General features: G+C 46.7%; 1 protein-coding gene across 4 annotated transcripts in view; it reads right to left on the reverse strand.

Annotated features, from left to right (window-relative positions):
* Positions 1-11,624, reverse strand: part of CUNH12orf75 (chromosome unknown C12orf75 homolog) — a 37,463-nt gene extending 25,839 nt beyond the window's left edge. For 2 of the 4 annotated variants that reach the window (XR_008391018.1, XM_037160739.2), the window contains exon 1: positions 11,394-11,624. Coding sequence is in view for 3 of the 4 variants with exons in the window: in XM_037160739.2 (XP_037016634.1) it covers positions 11,394-11,439 (46 nt within the window). In the remaining variant the exon portion in view is untranslated. The remainder of the gene's footprint in view (positions 1-11,393) is intronic. The other 2 variants (XM_037160737.2, XM_037160738.2) reach the window with 2 other exon arrangements.
* Positions 11,625-13,543: the final 1,919 nt, after the last annotated feature.

Raw genomic sequence — 13,543 nt, forward strand, 5'->3', positions numbered from 1 at the left:
CGGCACAGCCCGAGCCCCACACTTCCCCCAACGTCCTAATCTGGCGACACAGAACCAAGTTCTATGGCCTCAAGTGCCCGATAACCCTCGTAAAACCTCACTTCCCTCATGTGTCAAATGAGGGTAGTAAGAGTGCCTCTCTCAAAGGTTGTGAAGATTTAAAAAAATAAACACACATATAAACACAGCACCAAGTCTGGCCATAAAAATAGCTCAGTTATTATTAACAGTCACATCTAACTTGATATCTCAATTTCCATATCTACGAAATGGAAAAGAAAACACTTCTGCACAAGTTACAGAAACATGGAAATAAAGGAAGAATTGCTGCAAAGTGAGCGAGCAAACCTGCAGGAAGAGTTCCTGGCAAGCTGGCCAGAGCCAGGGCCCAGCGACGCTGATCCGGCAGCTGTCACACTGCGCATCCAAAGCAGAGTGCTGACATGACCAAGACTATGTCTCAAAGAAAGACGTTTAGGGCTTTGACCTAACCTCAGTTTTGTAACAAACTTAGTTCCTTTCTTCAGAGAAGAGTCATATTTCTGTGTCACGACTATCATCTCAATTATTATACAAATAAAAACTGCTTTGGAGTGTGAAATCATAAAAACAAAAAATCCTAAACTTTAAAAAAAATTCACTTAAGAAAGACTGCCAACAGTGGAGTGTTTTGAGAGAAAATAAAATAAAGGATCAGCGCCACCAAAAACCCGTGAAAATGAACGTTTTATTTCAAAGTCAAAACAAGTATGAGAAGCTGGAAGACAGTCTGGAATGAAAACAATACCCTCATTTTCTCATTTTTATTTTCGTGGAAAAGGACAGAGAATGTTTGAGGTTGGGAAGGGAGAACAAGACGTATCCGAAACTTCGATTCTGTGAAGTCTCACAGGGAAAAGAATGCAGACACCCTCATGTGGACCATGGGCCCAATCAGCAGTGGAGGGCCACCCAGTACAGCCCCCAGGACGGCAGAGGGGACAGAACCACCGCACGCCGTCTCGGGGACGGCTGCAGGACAAGAGCGCCATGGAACTGGAAGGCAGCAGGCCTCCCTCTAGGCCTGGCTCCAGGATTTGTCTAACAGCCCATCAGTCTCAGTTCCTAACACGGGGCCGAGAAAGACGCGGAGAAGACAGACAGTAACGTATGTGATTTCCTTGCAGATGGCACCACACTGTCTAACCAGTACTCATTCCTCCTCAGGAACCTGCCACCCAGCTCACCTAGACTGAACCTGGCTCAGGGCACCCGTGGGCCTCTTCCCGGTTGGGTTCACCATCGAACGCCCCAGTGGGTGTTACCTTCCAAAAGGAAGTCACACATCATTTCTTTGTTCTCAAATGTCCCTTATTTATGTCACCACCTATTTAATACTGGCAAGGAGAGCAAAGAAGTCCGAAACACTACATCAAGTGCATATGTATGATTGTAATATGTGCTCTGCTTTTTTAAAGGGACGAATGTGCATCTCTGAAGCACGGTAATGTGGTGTTGATGACAGGTTCACAAGGGCAGGTAGAACATGGCTCCCTAACACACAACTTCTCAGAATTAATTTTTTAAATGATTTTATTTATTTATTTTTAGAGAGAGGAGAAGGGAGGGAAAAAGAGAGGGAAAGAAACTTCAATGCACACTAGGGTTGCATCTAGTGTGTTCCCTACTGGGGACCTGGCCTTCAACCCAGGCATGTGCTCTGATAGCGAATCAAACCAGCGACCCTTTGGTTCACAGGCCAGCACTCGATCCACTGAGCCACACCAGCCAGGGCAGGAATAAAGTGTTAAAAAAATTGCATTTGTAGGAAACCCTCGGAGATACTCTCAAAATATCTAGGAATATAAATGTGAAATATCTTTGTTCAGCAAAAGTATAAAATCATAAAAGTATTATAAATAGCCCTGGCTGGTGTAGCTCAGTTGATTGAGCGTGGGCCTGCGAACCAAATAACCACAGTTGGATTCCCAGTCAGGGCACATGCCTGGATTGCAGGCCAGTTCCCAGCAGGGGACGCACAAGAGGCAACCATACATTGATATTTCTCTCTCTCTCTCTCTCCTTCCCTTCCCCTCTAAAGATAAATAAAATCTTTTTTTTTAAGTATTATAAATAGCAGAAAACATATTATTACCCTCACTGTAACATTTTAATCACACTTCACCTAAATATTGAACATAATTAACCAGATGGAGGTCTCTAATTTATGCAAAAAATACTTTGATTAGAACTATTCAGATAGCAGCTAAATCCCATCGGCATTAAATTGGGTTGATGGTTCACATGATTTGTCTTTCATTAAGCAAATATTTGTAGCGGTGAGATTCCTTCTTTCCAGGCCCCGGGGACACAGCCACCATCCCTGTTCCCACCACCTCATTTCCTGCCAAAAGGACTCTTCCCTTTTCAAACAAGCCTTGATGTATTCACCTTAGAAGAAATAGAGATGCCAAAAGATAACAATGATTCTTGTGGAGTAAGAGCACTACAAACTATACGGACTCGTTAGAATTTTTGTGGGTCAAAAGAGTTCATGACTATTTTCCCACTGTATCCATGGTCATCATAATTTTAAATATCTTCCTAAAAAATAGAAGAGGGAGAGGTTTGCTTTCATCAAAGTATCACATGCAGTTACAGTGACAAAAAGTAACTGCAAATGGCTAGGGTCTAAGAGGAAGAACATTTCCTTCTGGAAGGAAGGAAACGCTGGTTCTTAACAAGCAGTAAACATTCTTGTTGCTCACAAAATCACTTCATTTCACGGTGATTATGTACACTTTTCACTTTACCCACTTCAAAAGATTTTAATATTTTATTCATGAGTCTCAAAGTCTCGGTTACTTGAACATGCACAGCAAACGCAATGTATGCGAACAGTCAAAGAATTTAATCTGATATTGTGAAATCAGACAAAGATATTTGGTTTTTATCCCCCATGCCTGGCTCAGAGCTTCTAAAACTCTTGGAATTTCCTGACTGATAAGGGTGACCGGAGCCTTTTCCCCTCTAAGGAGGTGACGCTGGGCAAGACCACACAGAGCCTTAGGATGGGGGCTGGTCAGCAGAAGAACCAACACTTGATGAGAAGTTTGGCTTGGTCAGCCCCACGCCCAGCCCCGGAGAGAGGGGCTGAAGCTTGAATTAATCACCAACGGGCATTGATTTCATCAGCTGTTCCTACCTAATAAAACTTCCACAGAAACCACCGAACGATGGGGTGGGATGGCTTCTGGGTTGGCGAACACACCATGTGCCAGTAGGGTGGTGCATCCCGACTCCACGGCACAGAGACCCCTGCACTCAGGACACTCCCAGGCCTCCCCCTCCGTCCCTCTTCATCAGGGTGCTCCTACAGTTTATACCCCCTACAGTGAACCGGTGAGTTTAAACTGGAAAGTACAATACCTAAATTCAGTGAGCCTTTCTAACAAATTATGAAATCTGAGAGAGGGAATGTGGAAACATCCCCCCCAAAACTGCACGTAACCCTGGGGCCCAACACTGGTGACTCGTGTCTGAAGTACGGGCATCCTGTGGCGCTGAGCCCTTAACCCTGCGGCAACGGGCGGTGCAATGGGCGGTGCATGGGTTCGGCATTCGATGTGAGCTGAGTCATCAAACGCCCGCCAGCTGGTGTCAGAAGGGGAGAACACTATCATATGTTCTTCGTGCCTTGTAACAATTTGCTACCCTAATAAATAGGGCTCTGAACAACCTCAAGGTACCTTATGAATCACACCAAGATGGAATTGTGCTGGATTTAGGTCAACAAATAATTACTTACATGCCAGGCATAGACTTTTTAAATGACATTTTCTTATTTTCTAACTTTGTCCCATCCCCAAACAACCGCAGGAAAACCTGCTGTAATTGATTCCTGCGGTTACTATAATAAATCATCACAAAGTGGGGGGTGGTTAGTTATGCTCCTGGAGTTTTGGGGGCCGGAAGCACAAGATCAAGGTGTCAGTGGGTGCACAAGCCCCACTGAGGCTCCGGGGAAGAGTCCACACCTGCCTCTCAGCAACTGGTGGCAGGGAGCAATTCCTCAGCTCAGGTCCCGTCACTCTGCTCGTCCGCACCCACCTTCTCCTCTTGGTATCTCCGTTTCCTCTAGAGTTTTTTTATAAGAACATTTATCATTGGGTTTCAGGCCTGTCCACATCATCTAAGATGACCTCCTCACTTCATTAAATCTCAGAGGCCCTTCTGCTGCCTAAGGTAACATTCACACATTCCAGAATTAGGGCATGGACTTAACTTTTTAGGGGTTATCATTCAACCTGCTATACCTTCTTACCCCCGTCCACCTACCCCTCCAAAAACAGAAATTCCCTTTGGAAAAGAAATATGTAGCAAAGCTACATATGGGGGGTGAGGGTGGAGAATAAAATTTTACATAGCGTATCATACATTTCACAAAAACAGACCAAACTTTATTCCTAATGAATAATAAAGCAAGCCAGCTGCAAGACACTGCATCAGTTCCGTGGTTTCAATCTCGGCTCCTAAAGCCAGAAGTCCTTTCTCAGTTTAAATCAGTCTGGTAAGTGAAGGAGAGTGAGCCCTGCTTCCCAGTATGGTTTTAATAGCTTTCAGACTCATGTACTTACTGTTATGAGCTCCTCGCCCATGTCAAGTTCTAATATAAAGAAAATATTTATATTTTTTAAAGAAAGATCGCACACATTTTTGCATTTGAAAAAACAGTCTATGAATGCCTTTTTTCATCACTACTTTCTATGCACTTTTATTATAGTTTATGTAATGCATTGGAATTCTTCACACCAGTAAATGAACTGTTAAATTACATATTAAATCATATTCCTTTCTTCAGACTACGTGGTAATCATTTAAACACACACCAAAAAATACAATTATATACAGAAAGAATTTCAAAAAAAGTACTAAAGATTTATAAATCAGTCTTCTTCCACTATAATGATCAGAAACATAAGTGATTATGGCTCTTATGGGAAATAATAAAAGTCGCCAGGAATGTTTTACCCATTATTTGCTTTACAGAAAAAGCCCCTCTGAGAACGGTAGAGGCATGACTACAGGAAAATAAACAACGTTCTCTTTAATTGCGACAGCCTGCCAGACCTCCTCTGGCCCACAGCCGCTCGGAAACCCTGTCGCACAGACTGTTTGGCCCAAACAAGGGGAACGACAGCTCTTTGGCTCATCCAAAGCAATGTTTATTTTTCAAGAAGCCAACAAAGGACACGGATTCCTAAGTCATTTCCTCAACAACGGGGGGGGGGGGGGGTTAACCACGCAGGTCAACCTGTCGCAGAAATATAAAATTATATCAATGAACGCGGGAGCCCGTACAGAAAACTCTCCTTGCTTACAGGTTTTCCTGGCTGCGCTGCTGCACCTCCATCTCAGGTGCAGGAAAATATCAGCAAGTACAGACCGAAGGTTCGCACTGACACTTAGCTGCGATCATGCGAGGTGCGTCTCTACTGAGCGAAAAGCGGCTCTCGGCAGGACTGAATAATTTCCTTAGGTCACGTGGTTGTGAGGTCAGTTCTGGGGAGTTGGAACAGTGAACTTCCTGACTCCGTCGGACCAGGGGGGGTGCCTGAGTGAGATATTTCCACATCTCGTTGTTCAAAAAGGGTGCAGCCGAGACTGCACTGGTCACCTGCATCTTCCCACTGTCCCTTTAGGGGTGGCAGCGTCTCCTTCCAGTTACCCAGGCATTAACAGTTTGGGTGCACTTTCGCTTCCCCCTCCTCTTTCTTCCCTGACATGAAGTCCACCCTCAGTCTGGCTGTCTTCCAAGGGTCTCTGACATCAACACCGCCACCGCTCTGGGCCCTGGTCGCTTCACTGATCCCAGACAGCAGCTTTAATTCACGTCACCCCAGGAGCTCCCACTTTCCTTCTACCACAGCTACCAATGTCTTTCTCTATATTAATAATAAATGGCACACTGAGTGCTTAACACTATACAGAGCGCTGTTCTAAGCACTTCACATACATTAACTCAGCTAACTTTGAATCGGTTGCTTAATGACTCCCCCATCATGCAAGCGGGGACAGCTGAGAGTACCTGGGCATGGTCAGGGCCATGTTTAAGCCAGCCCTCCAGGAGACAGGTCGTCTGGTGACCCGTCCCAAGTGTCCCTCAGGGCTTGGGAACAGGAGACCTTCGGGCAAGAACTATGCAGCCCCAAACCATAAATGTGATCGTAACTTGCGCTTAATAGCCTTGATCTCTTGCTAAGCTGTTTTCACTAAGCTCTGTTCCCTGGGGAGTGGAGTGGTCCTGAAGTTAGCTAGGTCCCTCATGTCCTTTTTGGGCAACCTGTTCGTGCCCTCTCACGCTTGGTGTGAGGCTGCTCTAACACATCCCAAGGGAATCTCTGCTGGTTCCATTTGCTGACGAGAAGTATGGGGAAACAGTCAACATCCCCCATACGACTGCTTCACAAAACACACATCACACTTTAAACGTTAAGAATGTCAAAGCCATGCAGCTGATAAGTAACAAAAGCAGGATTTGCTATGACAAAATGACAAAGCCTCCCTGTCCTCCTTGCCGCATCCTAACCATTCTTACCTCCGCCCTAGCACCCAGGACCAATCCGAACTACTAATGCCGGGGGCCGACTTCTCACTGCCTTGAAATGGGCCAAGGCCATTTCTGCCCCTCTGATCTCATAGGGGTTCTGGAAGTGCCTTCCCTCCTGTTTCTGCTTATCCAGTTCTTCTCTGTTCTTCAAAACTAAATCAAGTTCAGCTTCTTCCAGGCAGGCGTCCCCCACTGCCCAAGGTTTTATTTTGTTCTCTCAATGGCTATATCAGTCACAGTGCCCTCAACACAATTTATGACTTAATTTTGTATCACCTTTCCCCTCCCCCTAAATATACTTATGTACTCAACAACATTTTTTGAGGGTGAAAAAATTCCTTTGGAAGTTTGGCTATTAGTCTAGAGGCTGAGGGCCCAGCGATGACAGGGTACAGGAGGGTCTCAGAAAGCCAACCTTTGGTGCAGGAGAACAAGAGGGACAGTACATATCAGCTCTCCAGCAGAAAGGGTCGCTGAGAGAAAACGAGAGAATTCCAAGCATTTAAAGAACAGAGAGGAGGATGGTGGGGCCAGGGCCTCAGCGAGCTGATTAGCACACGATAACAGGACTGCTTGATGCTATCAACAAAGCTGTGTAGTATTTCCAGCATCTTTCAGCCTGCACTAATGCTAAGCACAGGGGTGGCATTTCGATGCTGCCAGAGCATTGATGGATGCATATTAAGGCTGCATCATACAGCTGCACCAAAGAGCGTGCAATGATCTGTCTAACTGGGGATGAAGATAACTAATCTAAACAACTGGACTCAAAAGAATGATAATAACTCCCTGGGTACACTGATAAAATGAAATAATTATTAAACATCTTCTCCTCAGGCTGTTATATAAATAGCAGAAGAACCATGACAGAAACATTCTGATAATAAACTGCCCACAAAATTATGGTTAGATGGCTGCCAGTTACATACCTCTGGTAGGAAAGTGACAACAAACCAATTCGATCAACTCTCACGAGCAGAATACTTCTGAAACAACTGCTGTGGCTAAGAATTCTACAGCCTTAGCCAGCCTTAAAACAGGCCATTGTAGACATTTGGAACCATCCAAACTCTTAAGGGGCTTTCTGGTTGACATTGGACTCGCTTAGCAATCTATATGTATAACCACGTAAGAGGGAATGACTGACCCGTCATAAACCATTTCCTCAAATGCAGGCTTGCTCCGTGTGCTGCCTGGCTGGGAGTGCGTTCAAAGAAAACCAGAGGAACAGAAGTCTGACGGCAGAGAGAAACACAGAGAGAACAAAGGCTCCCTGCCTTATAGAAAATGCAACCCTTTAAAATGGACTATTTAATCCAGATGTTTCTCTCTAGTTTAGATTCTAACAATGCAGGAAAAAACATGCTGAGTTTTCACTGAATGGAAAACATAAGAAGTCCTGCTCCTCTATAACTCTCGGAAGGGAAAAGTCACATCCCTCCATTGAGAGAGCGATCTTACTACAGCATTAAAATGGAGGGAGCTCTCGTGTGATCTAAACGATTCCCATGACCCCATCTAGACTGACAGCCGAATTCCTCCCAGAAGCCTCCTCTGATTGAACTCAATTATTCGACATTCCCTGGCCACACAGATGTTCCATGTGTGTTCCATTGGCTTTGCAGTTGTCCTCAAATGGTTGATCTTCCTACTTAGACTATTAACTTCTCAAGGGCAAGAAAGTTTGATTTCGTTCTACAGCCAGCATTGCTAATTCCTAGGAGAGTACAGTGTTCTGCACATAGATGTGTTTAAGTTTACGGTTAGAGATCCCCGGTTAAGGAAATCTAACCTGAATTATCTAGGGCCAGGCCGACCTAGGGGCTGATTTCTTCTGGCCGTTGACCATTTTACTGCATCTTCGTTTCAACACAGAGTGGACATTCAGAATCAAATTTACTCAAGTACCCTACTAAATACCAATGTGTCACATTAACCAATTCCACCAGACAAAAGCCAAGGAAGGTAGTTGTCCAGATAGCTCGGGGGAGGGAGAAACAATGATCTGCGTTGACTTGAATTACTGAGGGAGTAAGACAGGGCTCATAATGGAGATTTCAGGTTCGGGAGCTTTATTCACAATGTGCTAATGCTTCCTCTGAAAGTGGATTTGCCATGTTCTTACAGAAAAATATTCAGGGAAAGCCATTTCACCTTCAACACGGTAATATTCCCCTACTCTGTGATAATTACAGTACAGAGTGCTTTCCACCTGGAACTCCAGATAAGCGAAATGAAGTGGCCACAGAAACGCAGCCAGCACAGTACCAAAGTCAAGCTTAAGCCTCACTCTCCAGGCTGAAGTTCAGCATCCTTCCCACCATCTCTCTGTTTTTTTGGAGGGTTTTTTTTTTTTTGGCTGAAAAGCTTAAGTATAACTATTGAATTGTATGATCCTGGGACATTTCAGAAGTTGCATACTAGAAGCACCTGGAGCACAGGGACAACATCTATTTAATGCATTTCATTGACCTTGGGTTCAGTGCTCAAATTTGCAGCCCGGTCAACAGCATATTGATACTGATGTCGAAGTTCGCAACTGAAAGAAATTTAAGTACCTCTGCATTCTGGTTTCTTTTTTTCAGCCTGACATCTCTCAATCTGATGCATTCCCTTTCTAAAACCAAAGTCCTACCACCAGCTAACAAAAAAAAAATCAAAATAACAATGAAATTTGGGGAGGACAACAAATCCCCAAGCGAGCCAGCTAGACTCACCCACAGGGACAGGTTTGGGGAATGACTTCCCAAAGCCAAGGGCAGATCCCTCAAAGAGATGGTGCAGTAACTGCCTGTTCACGATGTTTTCTGCTCCTTGGTGTTTCCCAGTCTGCACTCACTATCTTGCTCTCCTCTGAACACAAAGCAATTTTTAGTAAAGAACAGCAGAGAGAACAGCGTGCACTCGAATGAGCTGTCCTTCGTAAACAAAAGGCTACTCATCAAGCAGACTGAGCTGTAAGTGATTTTTTTCCGACATAACTATACCTCCCTGGATGGAATAGGGATGTGCTCCTGGGGGATGGGGGGGGGGGCAGGGCGTGTGGAAAGTCAGCCAGATATGTGTAAGGAGAATCATATTTGCCTGTGTTCATAGGTGCCCATTTCAGAGCTACCTTATCATCATTCTGACTTAGCAATACGACTCCTACACCTGATAAGCAGTTCAGTAGTAAAAGTGTAAATGAACTAAACTGGCTCCACGTTAAAGAAAATCTGTGACAAATCCTCCCTATGATTTTTTTTAATGTGGATAATTGTCCTTAACCTTCTGTAAAGTTCGGGGGGTGCACACACAGTGGGTGGCATAGGGCCACAGGGCAGGTGCGTGTGGGATGTGGCCTTGGCATTGCTCTGGGTTTCCATGCAGGGCTCTCTGGCTGTGCTCCATGGAGAAGCCTGCTCTTGCCCTCCTTAGCATAAGGCAACAACTAACCTGTGTCCCTGTTACATGAGTCAAAATGATTTGTTCTTGGTGCCTCCCTCTCTCTGCCCGTCACAAGAATAGAAATTTAATTCAGGATAATAAATGTTACCTGTAAGAGATAAACTTTTCAATAAGTTATTACCTGGGCACCTTCTCTTAAAATATTCCATATGTGTGGTCTCGGACAACCAAAGAGAAAAAACAAACTCGGCCAATTAACTGAGCAGATTTCCATACCTGCTCCCCCGTACATGAACATCAAAATAAACTTTAAAATAAACAACCAAATAAGGCTTGGATCTTAAAATGCACCTTCCACCAAGGTCGGGGTTAACCCAAGTGCCAGGCCCAAGGTCACAGAGTCATTGACAGGGCATCTGCCCGGCCTGGGAGACACTGCAGCACCAGCCCCCTGCTGACATTGGCTGTTTGGGGTAGGATGTGGCATCCGACTGACTCTCAGTTGGAGGAGATACAAGTTCTTTATCCTAACGGGCACTAAAATAGGTCAGCAGATACCACTCAAAACAGATCCAGACTCTTCCATCTGGGAGGCACGGGGTGAAAGGGAAGGGGTGAATTTGGGGACCAGTCACTGGATACAAAGCCCGAGGGACTGGGGGACTCCCGAAGACCTCACCTGCCAACCAACGACGCGAAGTCGTGTAAAAAGAAGTTTCAGTATGTTTTTCTTTTTTTAATTCAAAATACGGGAACAGATCGCTACTAATATTAAGACTCTGTCACACATCCAAAACGTCCTTTATACCGCAGCCTCTCAGAAAAATCCTACAAACAGCCCAGCGATCTTCAGCGTCAAGACCGACTGGGATGAATTTTTAGAGCCCTGTTTGCACTTCTCAACCGCACTCGCATCCCCCCAGCAGCACTACCAAAAAAGTCCTGAATTGTTCTGCTACACTTTTCCAGGGTGCAGCGTCTGGGTTCTGAGGGGCTGGGGGCAAGGCCTGGCGATGGGAGGGTGAGTGTCAGGACGAGTGTGGGAGCGCAAAGCACGGACGCGGACCGCCACTAGGAACCTTCTCCCCCTGGAGAATGCCTAGCCTACCCGCCGCAGGAAAGCCCTGCCGCCAGTCCTCCGCAGGATCGCCCTGCAGGCTCTCCTCGTCCATGCGTGACCGCCCCCGCGCGGGGGAAATGCCTCGCTTTCCGTGGTTCCAAAAGTGGATGATCTGTTCCTGTCCCGAAGATGGGGGCCGGTAGAGGGGTCTGCACGCCGTCCTTCCCCGGCTCTCTGCACCCCTCCTTCCCGCTACCTTTGTCCTGGGCTCTCTCGCAGAGATGGCCCGCCCTGCTCACTCCCCACAACACCCCCAGTCTCGCCGTCCCCACGCCCCGGGCTTCCCGCTGCGCTCACCTCTGCTCGCGCCCGCGCTGGTGGCAGTAGAGTTCCCGCAGCCCATCGCACCGCCGGCTGGAGAAGCGGCGCTGGAAGCGGGCGGCAGCAGGTCCTGGGGGCGGAGACGGAGGCGGAGGGCGGTGCGTCCCGAGCGGGAGGCCGGAGCGGCGCGCGCGGTGGCGAGGGGCGCGCGTGGGCCGCCCTCTCCTGCCGCCCACGGGCGCCGGCCAGGGCGCGGCGGAAACCACCGAGCACCCTAGCCCTCTCTCTGCTCGGGGACCCACCCGGCTCACCCGTCACCTCGGCAACCGCGGCGCCTGCCAATCCGCAGCCTCCTACGGGCTCCCTGGCCAGGCATTGGTAATCATTAAGAGGGGGCGGGAGTTTGAAGGGTTAGGGGCAAGGGCCAGGCTGAGAGGTGTGACTCGCGCGGGCGCGGGGCTGTGTCAAAGGAGCCCAGGTTGCTCATCTGCTCACCCTGCACAGCCTCTTTGCCTTCTCTTCTTCTTCCCCACTTTCCCTCCTCCTCCAGGATGTGGGGAGCAGAGGAAGTGGCAGGGAACACCTGTTTTGCGTACAGTGGGAGCGCAATAGATGTTATTGACTAAATAATGTTCAGATCTGAAGCTACACTGAAATTCATTTCTGCTTTAACAAAAAGCTAATGCATCTCTTTGTCCCCCTGTTCACACTGGCTAATAAAGTATATAAATATTCCCCACATTGGTCATATTAACTCATTCCACTTTAAAATAAATGCCGCAATTTTGATAATCTGGGTACAGGACCTCCGCTCTGAGTTAATGGCCGAACTGTGAATTTACAGGGCACCTTTCGACCTAATGGTTGGGCAAGTGTTGCTGGAGTCAGATTGTCCTGAGTTAAAATCCCCGCTCCGCCCCTTCTGACCTCAGCACAGTCACTTAACCCCTTAGTATATGGGTTGTTCTACCTGGAAAATGGCAATAATAACTCAGCTGCCCATGTAAAGACCTAACACGGTGCCTCACCCTAAATAAATGCCAGGCATTCTTTTTCTTAAATCTACTAGAAGTGAATACTAATTCCCTGAAAGCAAGGACTAGCTGATTTATCATAATGTCCTGGCTCATAATACAGACTCAGTAAATGTTTTGTGAGACGAATTCAAGGCAGAAGTTAAATCTCCATTTTAAATCCATCTAATATTTATAGAGAGCCTAGCCTGTGCCAAGTTTTTTTGTGACAATTAAGTCCCAAGGATACAAGTATGTGGGGACCAGTCAACTAATTACACTATAGCAGGGTGTTTCCAGAGGAATACGGGGTGTTACAGGCACCCAGAGGGTGTAGGGATGGATACTGGTTAAAAGACTCCTAAAAACTCTATAGTTGTGTTTAGAGAAAACTTCGAAGCAGAAGCAAGGCTCTAGTGACCTAGAGCCTTGACCTTGACCATGACCTTGAAGGCAATGGTGAGGACTGAGTAATCCTATCACTCAAGATTCAGAAGGTATCCCAGGGAGGTTAGTGGGTGGAAGCGTTGAGCAAAAAGGGAAAAGGACTCATGGACATGGACAGCACAGTGTGGTGATTGCCGTGGAGGGAGGGGGTTTAAAGGGGGGCTAAATGGTAATGAAAAAAGATACACTAAAAAAAGTGAGAAAATAAAGGCCATCCATGATTCGAAAATTAGGTATGCCTGGGCATGTGCTGTGATGATAATTAATTCTCTGGGAAATAAGGATGTCTGAGTTGTCTGGCTTCTGGGAACACTGTTTCTCTACCACTATCTTGGATCAGTGGCTACCCCCATGCAAATCCAGAATTAGCGGGAGGAGTGGGGGACTATCAGCAGGCCACCGGAAATACTCTGGCTGGTTTCTGCACTTTCTGACGCAGGACTCCAGCCCTAGGACACTTACAGGAAAGAAAAACCAGACCCTGACATCCAGGAACGGGCGCGACCCAGCGAGGCCTTCATGTTCTCCCCTTACACACAGTTGCACAGACACCAGCATCAGGCAAGGCCGCTCGATAATCTTGGCTAAGTGTGACAAAAACAAAGTCACTGGTGAACCACAGAAACCCCGAATGTCGACCAGTCTGGGCTCACGTGAATGACACTGCAACACCTGCTTAGCGGTCACAGTTTCAGCCTCATTCAAGCCTTCCTGCCTCACAGACGA

The sequence above is a fragment of the Artibeus jamaicensis genome, unplaced genomic scaffold (genome assembly GCF_021234435.1).
Source record: "Artibeus jamaicensis isolate MK-2021 breed Jamaican fruit bat unplaced genomic scaffold, CSHL_Jam_final contig_233, whole genome shotgun sequence".
Lineage (NCBI taxonomy): Eukaryota > Metazoa > Chordata > Mammalia > Chiroptera > Phyllostomidae > Artibeus > Artibeus jamaicensis.